The 12,942-nt window shown below is 41.2% G+C and overlaps 1 protein-coding gene across 2 annotated transcripts in view; it reads left to right on the top strand.

Moving 5' to 3' along the window:
* Nucleotides 1-12,942, top strand: part of apbb1ip (amyloid beta (A4) precursor protein-binding, family B, member 1 interacting protein) — a 104,155-nt gene that overhangs the window by 17,126 nt on the left and 74,087 nt on the right. The window contains exon 1 of one of the 2 annotated variants that reach the window (XM_052016202.1): nt 10,054-10,338. The exons of the other annotated variant lie outside the window; for it this stretch is intronic. Within the exon in view, the coding sequence (XP_051872162.1) occupies nt 10,315-10,338 (24 nt within the window). The 5' untranslated portion in view covers nt 10,054-10,314. Of the gene's footprint in view, nt 1-10,053; nt 10,339-12,942 lie in introns of those variants that run through there. 2 annotated transcript variants of the gene reach the window in all.

Raw genomic sequence — 12,942 nt, 5'->3', positions numbered from 1 at the left:
CTTTTGATTTCACTACCAAAGGAAGTTCTGGAGGCTCGGTCACTTGAGTATATTCAAGGCAGAGGTCGATCAGTTTCATATATTAAAGGAATCGTGGGAAATGGGGTCAGAGCAGTAAAGTGATACTGAGGTTAAAGATTAATCGTGATCTTATTGAATGACAGAACAAGCAGGTCAGGCTGAATGGCTCCTTTCTGCTGCTGGTTATGATGTTCATATGTTGTTTTGCAAGTTTCAGTGCAACTGCTGACTTTGCGATGCTGATTTTGAAAACATAGCAAACAGTGATGAAGATAGCAACAGATCAAGAGGACACAGGTGGAATGGACAGAAAGATATCAGATGAAATTCAACGCAATTATACATGTGATATGTTGGGTAGGAGTAATGAGGAGAGGGAGAGCATGATGAGTAAATCACTTTATTGGAGTAGCAGATGCCTGGCTAGAGGTTCCCATCGGTGAAGACCCGGGAGTGCTTGTGGACCAAATTTTGACGGCAGCAGCGCAACAGAACAGGTCAGTGGGGTTGTTGGTAAGCTTTGTTGATTGAAGTAAGGATTGCAGGGGGATTTGTACCAAGCCAATGTGCTGGCTGCCCTGTTGAATTCACTCCAGAAGATGTGAGGAAATTTACTGGAAAATTTTCAGGAGCAAGTTGTTACAGCAGTTTGGCTGGACTGGAATGGCTTGGCTTGCTCCATTTGGAGCAGAACAGGCTGAGGGGGATTTTGCTGAAGATTTTCAAAGTCAGCAAGGATTTAGATGGAGTCGGTAGGGAGAGGCTATTTTCCATGGCTGGGACATTGCTGGGCAGAAGGCAATGGAGTGATTGGCAGGTGAGCCAAAGACTTGATGAAATAATTGTGTTGCAGGCTCTAAAGTTAGGATTTATAATGTAAAGTCTGAGAATGCAGTGGATACAATTTCAATAATAGCTGTCAAATGAGAAGTGAATAAATAGTTGAAGGGAATAAAAGAGCAGGAACGTGAGAATGTGTGAGAAAGTGGGGATCAAATGACCTTCCTTAGTACTCTATTATACCACTCAGTGATTAGAGAGAGAAAAAATCAATACAGACATCTGAAGTGTCCAGGCAGTAATTCAGTTAACAGGTTTTTTGTGTCACTTTTATTTCCCTATGTTGCATTCATTTTTCTAACACTTGGGAAATTTTCCATAGGTATTGAGTAAAGTCAGAACAATATCAACATAAAATTAACCTTTTGAGCTGACAGAGATTTTACGTTCATGCCAATTTTATGCAGCCAAGCCACAGCAGGTTAACGTGTGGACTTACATGTACTTTAACTTTTGTAAAACAGTTTGTACATATTTGTTTCATCACTTAAAAACAATACACATTATTGTTGAATGTATATTGCACAATGCACCTCATCACCTGAATACTTGAAATCAGTGACCCGTTCAGTTTCAGAATGTTTCAGGAGAAAAAATGTGATAAGCAGAATTGAACATGGAGGATGATGGGCAGCATAATTCAGTAATCTCAATGCTTACTTTTTTTTTATCTGTACAGTCACAATATTAAAAAAAAGCACCTGGACTGTGTTCCTTTTCACTGTTGAAAATATAGCAAAGTCAATGGATGAAAAAGTAAGAGGTTTGTTTCGAGTCATCTTTGTACCTTTTAGACTATAAAAAAATGTCCTCTTTGAATAGATGGAACAAAACCTGAAACCTATTCTCTTTAACTATACCTAGGATTTTTTTGGAATTTTTTTTGTACCCAAAGCACAAGAGAATTTTATTTCGTTCTTTCATGTGATGCAGGCTTTGCTTAGTAAGTTCAATATTTAGTGTAATGAACTGCCTTCTTGAACCTTCATGGATGTAATGTTGAAGGTGCAATGTTCTTAGATAAGCAGTTCCTCGTTGACCCATAAATTGTGAAGGAATAGTGATATAGTTTGAAGTTGGGATGGTGCACAACTTGGAGGTCATGGCATTTCTGTGACCCTGCTGCCAGCTCTTTCTAAGAAGTGTACATTGCAGATTTGGGAAATGATATCAAAAAGCCCTAGTGAGTGGCTGCTGTGCCTCTTACATTTGGCACACACTGTCGTCATCATGCACCTGCTGGTGGATGAAATGCCAACCAAGTGATTGTTTTGCTCTGAGCAAAGCAGAGTTTCTTGGGTACGGTTGGGACTGCACTCAACCAGGGAATAGTAGAGTACACCATCAAGCTCCCAATATGCCCGGATTTGTAAGTGGTAAAATGACCTTGTGATAATCAACTCATCACAAGACACCCAGACTCTGACCTAGGTACAATATTTATATAGCTGGTCCAGTTAATCTTCTGGTCAAAGGTGACACAACCCACCTCCCACCAACCCTCCACCTGGACTTCATTAAGGCTTTCAACAAGGTTTAACATTGGAGACTGATCCAAAAGGTTACGGCCCGTCAGATCCAGAACAGGTTGGCAAATTGGATTCAAAATTGGTTTGGCAATAGGAAGCAGAGAGTGATGGTGGAGAGTAGTTTTTGTGATTGGATGCCTGTGACCAGTGAATGATTTGGATGTGGATGTAGGTGATGTAATCAGTAAGTTTGCTGATGAGACTAAGATTGGTGGATCCGTTGATAGGGTGGAGGGTATTTCTAGGTACAGGGTGATATTGACGTGTTGGTGAAATGGGCTGAGAAATGCCAGATGGAGTTTAACCCAGCTAAATGTGAGGTGATGCATTTTGGGAATACTAATGAGGCTAGGACATACACCATGAATGGTAAGTATAGAGGAATAGGGGGATGTTCATGTGCAAAAACAGCGATCCTTGAAGATGGCAGTACAGATAGATAAAGCGGTTAAGAAGTCATATGGGATCCTGGCCTTCACTGGTCGAGGCAGAAAGCATATGCTCCAACTTTATAAAACATTGGTCAGACCTTAGCTGGAGTACTACATACAATTCTCGTCATCACAGTATAGGAAGGATGTGATTGTGCTAGAGAAGGTGCAGAGGCAATTCACCAGGATGTTGCCTGTGATGGAGCCCTTTAGTTATGCGGAGAGGATGGAGAGGCCAGGTCTGCTTTCCCTGGAGCAGAGGAGGTTAAGAGGGAACATGATTGTGGTATGTAAAATTCTGAGGGGCATAGATAGGGTAGACCATAGGAAACTTTTCCCCTTGTCACTGGTGAATAAGACTGGAGGACATAGATTTAGGGTGAAGGGTAAGAGATTTAGAGGAGATTTGAGGGGGATATTTTTCACCCAGAGAGTGCTAAATACCTGAAATGCACTGCATAAGAGAAGCTGAATCACTAACAGCATTTAAAAGGTGTCTCGATGAGCACTTGAATTGTATCAGTATTGAAGGCTACAGGCAAAGCACTGGAAATTGGGATTAATGAGAATGAGCGCCCACTGATTGGCATGGATGTGGTGGGCCGAGTAGCCTGTTTCCATGTTGTATGACTCTATGATAGTGGAGGCTTTGGCAATTGGAATGTCATAAATTTCAAGGGGAGGTCTTCTCTCTTTTTATATGGTTATTGCTTGGTCCTTGTGTGGCACAAATTTTATTTTGTCACTTATTAGCCCATGCCTGATTGTAGGCCAGGCCTTACTACATGTGAACATGGAATAATTTCATTGCAAATAAAATAGAACTTTGTGCAATCATCGGTGAACATTCTGACTTCTGACTCTATGATAGAAGGACAGTATAGATGATTGGGCCTTGGAAACTGCCCTGATGAATTCCTACAAAGATGCCCCAGGACTGAGATGATTAACTTCCAACAATCACAACCACCTTTCTAACTGCTGCACTAGTTAGTGAACATTTTTCTCCCATTACACACTGAGACTTTAGTTTTACCAGGACTCCTATTTGGTCAACTGCCACCTCAATGTCAAGCTAGTTACTTTCATCTCATTTCTGGAATTCAGCTCTTATTCACATTTTGTACCAAGGTACTAATGAGGACCTCTGAATCCAAGTGATCTTGGTAGAATGAAACTGAGCATGTGAGCAACATTTCAATGAGTGAATGCCACTTAACAGTGGTGGCCACAACAGCCTTCCATCATTTTCTGATCATTAACAAAATGTTATATTTATCGTGAGGGCAACAGTCAGGCAGATTACACAGATTTTGATTGACAGGATCTACCTGTGTAGTTTTCTACATTGTCAGGTAAATGCCAGTGCTGTGGTTCATCTGAAACAGCTTAACTGGATGCTCAGCTAGTTCTGGAGCAGAGTTTTCTGAACTAGAGTGGGGATATTGTGACTTTTGCTGCATCTAGTTCTGCTTTCTCAAGTTGTTGCTGCTTTTGCAATTCTATTTTCCCGTACATTATATTTGTCATTTATCAAATTCAGAGCAGCCTTCTAAATTGTCCAAGCCTTCACTTTATTCTGACAACTTATTTTTCAAATATTTCAAAATAACTGAATACCAAAGCTTAAGTTCAGAGTGAGCATATATCAACCAAAAATTATCATTCGACATTAGAGTTTATTCTACCTACTTGTAGCAATGTTTTCTCATCACACTCTTATCAAATCTGATGAAATGGGCTATCTGGTTAATTTTGCCATTCTGAAATCTACTACATCTGCTCAGGAAGTGTAAATGAGGATTTTTATATCCTTTATTGCTAAAATTAAAGATTGAAGACTGTGCGTAATTCATTCAGATATCCCCAGATGCCTTTTAAATTGCAAACTTCCACCCATCAGAAACACTATGGGATTACAAAGCAACACAGAGGTGTTCTTGTTACAACATCATGTTGACTGTCATAGGAAGAACAACAACTCAACTTTAATAATCCAGGGTGCATGATAGTCACTGCAAAACAAGCCCCTTGCCAAGGTGTTGGCACAGAAGACAATGGGAAATGGGTGAAAAGACGGGAATCACTGCAAGGCAAGGGAAATTACACAAAAATGATTCAGACAGAATTTGACAAAAAAACTACAGGACTTTAAGTTAAACATGATTATTGTTTTAACTCCATAAACATAGGAAGGGATGGAGCTGCAGTTGTTAAACTGGGTTCTTAGTGTCATTGGAGACACAAGAGACTACAGATGCTAGGACCAGGAGCAACATACAAGATGTTGGAGGAACTCAGCGGGTCTTGACTCAAAATGTTGACTGTCCATCTGTGGAGGGAAACGGACAGTCAACATTTTGGGTCGAGACCCTTCATCTGGATCCACTCAATCCAGATGAAGGGTCTCGACCCGAAACATCGACTGACAATTTCCCTCCACAGATGGTGACTGACCCACTGAGTTCTTCCAGCATCTTGTATGTTGTTCTCTGTGTCATCTGTCAGTGTTTCCATTGCTTTAATGTGCATTATTATTACATGACTCTTCTTGTGGTTTGCCATTTCCTTGTTTAGCTGCTTGCAAAAGGGGTGCAGTGAAGCAAAGCATGTGTGTGGCAACATTTGAACCCATCAGCAGCTGGATAGTATTTTTATTCTAAGTTCATTGGTCAAAAATAAAATGTTTAAAAAACATATTTGGTGTTGCATTTTCTTTTCTACTTCCAGTGAGTCAAATGGTGAAGCTTGTTTAAGAATGTCAGAGAATAGGGTGTCAAGTTCCATTTAGTCCCGGTCATAAAATTTGAACTGTCAATTGGCAATCTAACACAGGCACTCCCTCAACAACCGCAGGCTTATAAGATAAATATGTCAAAACCGGTAACATGCTGGCTTTTTTCAAAAATGTTCCCAGTTCAGTCTTAGATCCACTTTGCAAATGTTACTTGCATTACACACAACCATTTTGGAGCATTCTTACATTGAGGGGGTCATTTTACAAGCAAGCAGTCCGTTAGGGACCATTGCCCATCATAAGCATGAATTTGGAAAGCTACCTGCTTGCCTCCATCATCTGATGTTCTGAGCACTCTCTGAACTGCAACCATTTTGTCACCCTTACAACTGGCTGTGCTGCAATAGATTTCCCTTGGTCCATATTACTATATGTCTTTGAAACAAAACAAAATACAAATTAATTTTGAGTAAGTTCTTTTTATAGAAAGTAATGTATGAGGTTTATTCATACTCTAGCTGTGAAAGGTAATTCAAATTGACAAAATCTTACATTTGCAACTGCTTTGAATGATGAGTAAAAGTGAGTCAATACACGACAAATGCACTGGTCCCTCAATAATCACACTCAATTGTTCTATCAACTACCACCAACTAATGATATTCTGTAACTCGCCCTTCATGTCTGCTGCTGAAATTGCTCTTCCAAATTCCATTTCATATTTTAATGTATTCCCAATGGAAGCCAAGTTCTTACTTAGCTACATATATTTCTTCTATTGCTATCATTAACATAGATGTCCTAATGATTTGGCTAACAACTATTCCATATCATTCATAATAGCCTGCAGTAGGGTGTTCCAAGAATCTGCTTGCCTCTTGTTCCAGTGTTTTATCTCTAACTACTGTTACCTTCATCAGTCTGGCAATAAATATAAAAGTTGGGAAGTCATGCTGCAGCTGTATTAAACATTGGTTAGGTCACATTTGGAGTAATGTGTGCAGTTCTGGTCACCACACTATAGGAAGGATGTTGAGGGTTTGCAGGAGGTGCAGAAGAGGTTCACCAGGATATTGCCCGGATTGGAGTGTATTAGTTGTAAGAAGAAGTTGGAAAAACTTGAATTGCTTCCCCTGGAGCACTGGAGACTAAAGGGTGACCTGACAGAAGTACATAAAATTATGAGAGGTATAAGTAGGGTAGATAGTCAGAGTTTTCTTACCCGGGGTGGAAATGTCAAATACTAGAGGGCATAGGTTTAAAGTGAGAGGGGAAAAGTTTAAAGTAGATTTGCAAGGCAGGAATTCTTTTTTTACACAGAGATGGTAGGTGCCTGGAACCTGCTGCTAAGGGAGGTGGTGGAAGAAAGTATGATAGCAATATTAAAGAGCACTTAGACTGATATCTGAACAGGCAGGAAATAGCCGGATACTGACCATGTGTAGGCAAATGGGATTGGTTTACACTGGCATCATGGTTGATGCAGACATGGTGGACTGAAAGGCCTGTTCCTGTGCTGAATTGTTCTACGTTGCTTCGGGATGGTTTGGCAGCAGGTATTTTTCATAGAACTTTCTTCACCATGTGTACTATCATGAATATAAACACCAGGCTGAAGGCAGCACTCTCTACTCAGATTATTACAGGAGTTAATAAGTTTCTCAATCTTCTACTTTCCTTCTTCAAATTAATTTCTGTGTGTGTGTGTGTGTGTGTGTGTGTGTGTGTGTGTGTGTGTGTGTGTGTGTGTGTGTGTGTGTGTTAGGGTGAGGGCAGGGGGAATGAAGGAGCAATGATGTCATCTGAGGAGGTCCCTGTATGTATCTGGAGGTGTCTAGCTCTTCACAGCAGGTCATATAAGTTCATCACCTATGTGTTCTGCAGTCAGGACCTGACATGTCTTTTGCTCCTCTCATCATCAAGGTCTCTTTGCACATCCACATCCCCTTGATTTTCACTCATTGCCCATAATCAATTCTTCACACACTGTCAGCATTCTTTCGAATTGTGTCTCTGTGAATAGCAGCTGGTTGGGTGAGTGGTCATAGGTATGATCACAAGGTCTCCTTAAATAAAAAAAAATGCTGGAAATACTCATGCGGAGAAAAATTACCAATCTCAAATAGTAACTCTGTTTCTTTCTGCAGAGATGTTGTTTAAGTTGCTGAGTATTCCCAGCATTTTCTCTTCCAGATTTCCAGCATCTGCAGTTTGTTTTTTTTCAGACCTTTGTCTTCTATAATGTTCTCTTTTGGCTCTGGATTCCAGATGTTGTTGACGTGAGCATGCCTTGAGGATTATACTTTCTTCCTCAGGTCGTTTCTAATCTGGAAAATGGTAGCCAGTAAAGAGATTGTAGAATATGTCAAAATAATGGGACATGCTCTCATTGACCCTGTGAAGGCACAAAAATTCTCAAGCCTTCATCCCCATTCAACAGGTTTAAGTGGATGTCAGTTAAAACTATTGCTTTCTTTTCATGTGCTGTTAAATACCAATCATTGGGACATTCTTCCCCAGTAGCCCATATTCCCTGGCTTTGTGCATTGTTTTCCCTTGTAGGGACAAAGAAGTGTGCTAATTGGCTGTTGTAGATCATATGAAAGCAGTATGAATCCATAAACAAACAGAATTAATGTTGGATAGAATGAATCAAGGGCTTCAAGTACGAGATTTCATTGTGTTGGCAGCTGTTGTAAGAAGTGATATGTTTAAAGTAAATTTTATCAAGTGACTTTGCTTTTGGAATGAGGTTGTGGGATGGGTGAGATAACCTAAATATGTTTGGCAGTTTGCGTAGGAAATGCCCATCTCTCTGCAATTCAGTTACGGACCCACATTGGAAACACCGTTTACCTTTGTTGGCCTAGTGAGGTTATTAACTTTTTATGGCATTGCAAGGAACTCTTGAGATAATAGAGGACCCAGTCCCTGTCCCAGTCTCAGCCACCTCATTCAACGTTGCTCAGGGGTTGCATGTGATTGCTCTTTCCTGGTTTTCCAACACCAGCATCACTCTTTATTCTAACTTGTGCCAACAGCACTTCAGGAGTGTCAGAAAAACAAGACTCTTGAATTATTGCCCCCTTTGTTCCAGTCATTTTGATTTCCCTTTTAAAACCCTGCTTTATTTTTGAACAACTGTGTCTCTTTCAAAAATGGAAAGTGCTTTTATGTTCATCCCTTCTTCTTGAATCTTCCTGAATCTTCTTGGAAGCTCTGCCCCTCCCGTTTCACCCTCCCGCCTCTGCCCCCCCCCCCGCCCACCCCACTTCTGGTGGGAAATCGACATGTTCCACCAGAAGTTGACAAGGTCATCCGGTTATGGAGGGTATAAATACTGCTCAACTACAATATATCAGCAAAGCTCATCCCCAAGAACTTCCACACCCTTGATTCCCCTCTTTCAGTTTGCATTTTATCCAACATAGGGAGAAGTTCCTTTGCAAAGAAAAACAAGGCTAATGTACTATGGTGCATTTCAGCACAGCCTATAGCATATCAACAAGTTACAAATCAAGAGAACTCTGCACTCTCCACAGGGGGCTGTAAGTGATCGTTATGTTTATATGTGTGAATCAAATGTGCATATAGCTGTCAACAACAAAAACTGAACTCCCTAACCAATGCGAATCACTTCCTTCCACAGTACACAGTTTTGCAAAGCTGAGCCTCGTATCACTAAACCAGTACTGCTTGGTTTCTAATCTGATTAATCGTGTTATACTGTGCAACGCTGGCCTTAGTCTTCAACCTAAATCTATCAGCAAAATTAAAATGGCGGAATTGCCAGAGTGGAATTTACGGCCACAAGTTCACTTACACTCATTTTTTAACAATTTTGAAGTGAATTTTACTCAAATTGATTGAGACTTGACAGGGCTCTATCTTTGCTAGTCTAACAAAAGGTTTTGGGTTTGAGACAAATAGGTTTGAGCCATGTTAATATCACCACCTGAGTATAAAATCATCTCCCCCTGTTGAAATTGCCAAAACATACATAATATTACATCATTTCTGAGCAGCTTTTCTCCACACCTACTAACTATTACCATTCCCACAAACAATAATCCTGACTGTACTCCCGATGTAATGTTCTCTTTAATCTGACTTGAAAGTTGTAATTTCTCATGCAGCTAAGGAGGGGTGATGAGAGAATGTACCCAGGAAATACAAAGAATGAGCCACAGCAACAGGAGACCATCCTCTTTACGTGTACTAATTGCACTGCCACATTAGAGGAAAAAGATCAAATGTTACCTCAGTGAAAAGTTACCTCACAGGATGGGGCTGGTGAAGTGATTGTCAGAGTTACCCTGGCTTGCCAGAATGACTCCGGGCCATTTTGAACTTAAGTAAGATAAGGCACAGTCAAGTCCAAACCTGGTATCAATGATATGATATGAACAGACAGAAGCAGACAAGCAAACAGGAGTCACGACCTGAGTTGCAGAAATAATACTTCCTGACAAAGCTAAGATTGCGGGACGGGGTATCTTTCAGTGTTATGCAATTGAAAATCATGCTTTCCAAGAATGAAGCATCTTCTGGTCATTTCACGTCACTTGGAAAATTCAGCTGGGAATTTCCTGTTTGAGCCTCTCTTGCAACCTGACACAAGTTCCACCTCAAAGCATACTGATGATGCCATTCCCCATTCATTCTTCCTTTTGGCTCATTGTGGAGAACTTGGACTGCATTGTTCTGGGAACATCTCATTTTGAGACTGCCAGAAAAACCAGGTCTTCCTCCCACCATGTTAAACTGGGATGCTGGGAAGGTAAGTAAAATATTTGGTATTGGTATTGGTATTGGTACTGGTTTATTATTGTCACTTGTACCGAGGTACAGTGAAAAACTTGTCTTGCATGGCGATCGTACAGGTCAATTCACTACACAGTGCAGTTACATTGAGTTAGTACAAAGTGCGTTGATGTAGTACAGGTAAAAACAATAACAGTACAGATTAAAGTGTCACAGCTACAGAGAAAGTGCAGTGCAATAAGGTGCAAGGTCACAACAAGGTAGATCGTGAGGTCATAGTCCATCTCATTGTATAAGGGAACCATTCAATAGTCTTATCACAGTGGGATAGAAGCTGTCCTTAAGCCTGGTGGTACGTGCCCTCAGGCTCCTGTATCTTCTGCCTGATGGAAGAGGAGAGAAGAAAGAATGACCCGGGTGGGTGGGGTCTTTGATTATGCTGGCCGCTTCGCCAAGGCAGTGAGAAGTAAAGACAGAGCCCAAGGAGGTGAGGCTGGTTTCTGTGACGACCTGGGCTAAGTCCACAACTCTCTGCAGTTTCTTGCGGTCCTGGGCAGAGCAGTTGCCGTACCAAGCCCTGATGCATCCAGATAGGATGCTTTCTATAGTGCATCAATAAAAGTTGGTGAGTGTCAAAGGGGACATATCAAATTTGTTTAGCCTCCTGAGGAAGTAGAGGCGCTGGTGAGCTTTCTTGTCCATGGCATCTACGTGATTTGACCAGGACAGGCTATTGGTGATGTTCACTCCCATGAACCTGAAGCTCTCAGCCTTCTCAACCTCAGCACCATTGATGTAGACAGGTGCATGTACACCGCCCCCTTTCCTGAAGTCAATGACCAGCTCTTTTGTTTTGTTGACGTTGAGGGAAAGGTTGCTGTCATGACACCATTCCACTAAGCTCTCCATCTCCTTCCTGTATTCCGACTCAACGTTGTTTGAGATATGGCCTGCAATGGTGGTATCATCTACAAACTTGTAGATGGAGTTAGAGCAGAATCTGGCCACGCAGTCATGAGTGTATAGGTAGTAGAGTAGAGGGCTGAGGATGCAGCTTTGTGGGGCAGCAGTGTTGAGAATAATTGTGTTGGAGGTATTGCTGCCTATCCTCACTGATTGCGGTCTGTTGGTCAGAAAGTCAAGGATCCAGTTACAGAGGGAGGTGTTGAGTACCAGGTCTCGGAGTTTGGTGATGAGTTTGCTTGGAATTATAATATTGAAGGCAGAGCTGTAGTCAATAAACAATAGTCTAACGTAGGTGTCTTTACTGTCCAGATGCTCCAGAGCTGAGTGTAGGGCCAGGGAGATGGCATCCATTGTAGACCTGCTTCGGTGATAGGCGAATTGCAGTGGGTCGAGATTGTCTGGGAGGCTGGAGTTGATGCGTGCCATGACCAGCCTCTCAAAGCACTTCATGATGGTGGATGCCTGAGCCACTAGTCGGTAGTCATTAAGGCACGTTACCTTGCTTTTCTTCGGTACCAGGATCCTTACGATTTACCTACATCCTTAGGCCTCTCACCCCCTACACTGCACCAAACCCTAACCATCAACAATCATCAACAAGCCCCCTGATACTAACCCCCCTTCTGAATCCTTCCCAACTACATAATTCCCAAGCAGTTTGCCCTTCTCTACCTCCCCCAGCTCACAATGTGCTACTGAAGTTTGATGTAGTTAAAGTTACACTAGAATTCTAGGCCACTGTATTTTCAAATTAAGAGATGGGTTATGAGCAAGGCTTAGTTCAACAGAGTTCGTTTTGCCTACTGGGAAATGATTTCTCCCAGTTGTTCCGGGAAATCCTTCCTGGATTACTGCATCACCAGGTAAGTTTCTATTTGTTTTTTGTTCCCTGTTCAGTAAGGAACTGCTGGCAAGCCCAAAGTGTTAGGTAGTGATAAAAAAAAGTAAGTGTATTTTTTTGCCCTTATAAATGGAAGCTGAATGTACAAAATCAGTAGAGTTATGTTGAATGAAGGTTTTGATTAAGTTATTGGACTGACATTCAGAATTCTGTACAATTGATCCAGAGACATGAGTTCAAATTCCATCATGGCAGTTGGGGAATTTAAATTCAAGTGATTAAGTATATGTGGAATTTAGAAAAGAAACTAGTCTCAGTGATGGTAATCATGAAACCACCGCATTGTTGTTAAAAACCCATCTGATACACTAATGTCCTTCAGTGAAGGAAATATGTTGTTCTTTACCCAAAATGGTATTTATGTGACTTCAGACCAACCAACATGGTCGACTCTGAGCTGCCTCTGGGACAATTGGGATGGATAATAAATGCTGGCATTTCTAATAACATCCATGCTCTGTGACAAAACACCTAAATAAATAATTTATATAACTTCCTGGTCAGGCCTTGGCTTGAGTACTAAGCCTAAGTTTGGATCCACTAGAGAAGCTGAGATTGTTTCACCTAGAGAAAAATACAGTCAACTAAATTGTTAAAAATGATGAGTAATCTTAATAGATTGAAAAGACAGAAGCTGCTACCACTGCCTTGTGGGTTACTACGCCAAAGGACATGGGTTTAAGATAATTGGCAAAAGATGTAACCAAAAAATTGGAATACATTTACAGAGCAAAACATTCCCAAGAGTGCAGT

The sequence above is a fragment of the Pristis pectinata genome, chromosome 5, assembly GCF_009764475.1.
Source record: "Pristis pectinata isolate sPriPec2 chromosome 5, sPriPec2.1.pri, whole genome shotgun sequence".
Classification (NCBI taxonomy): domain Eukaryota; kingdom Metazoa; phylum Chordata; class Chondrichthyes; order Rhinopristiformes; family Pristidae; genus Pristis; species Pristis pectinata.
The sequence above is the reverse complement of the archived record's forward strand: the minus strand, read 5'-3'. Positions and strand labels throughout refer to the sequence as shown.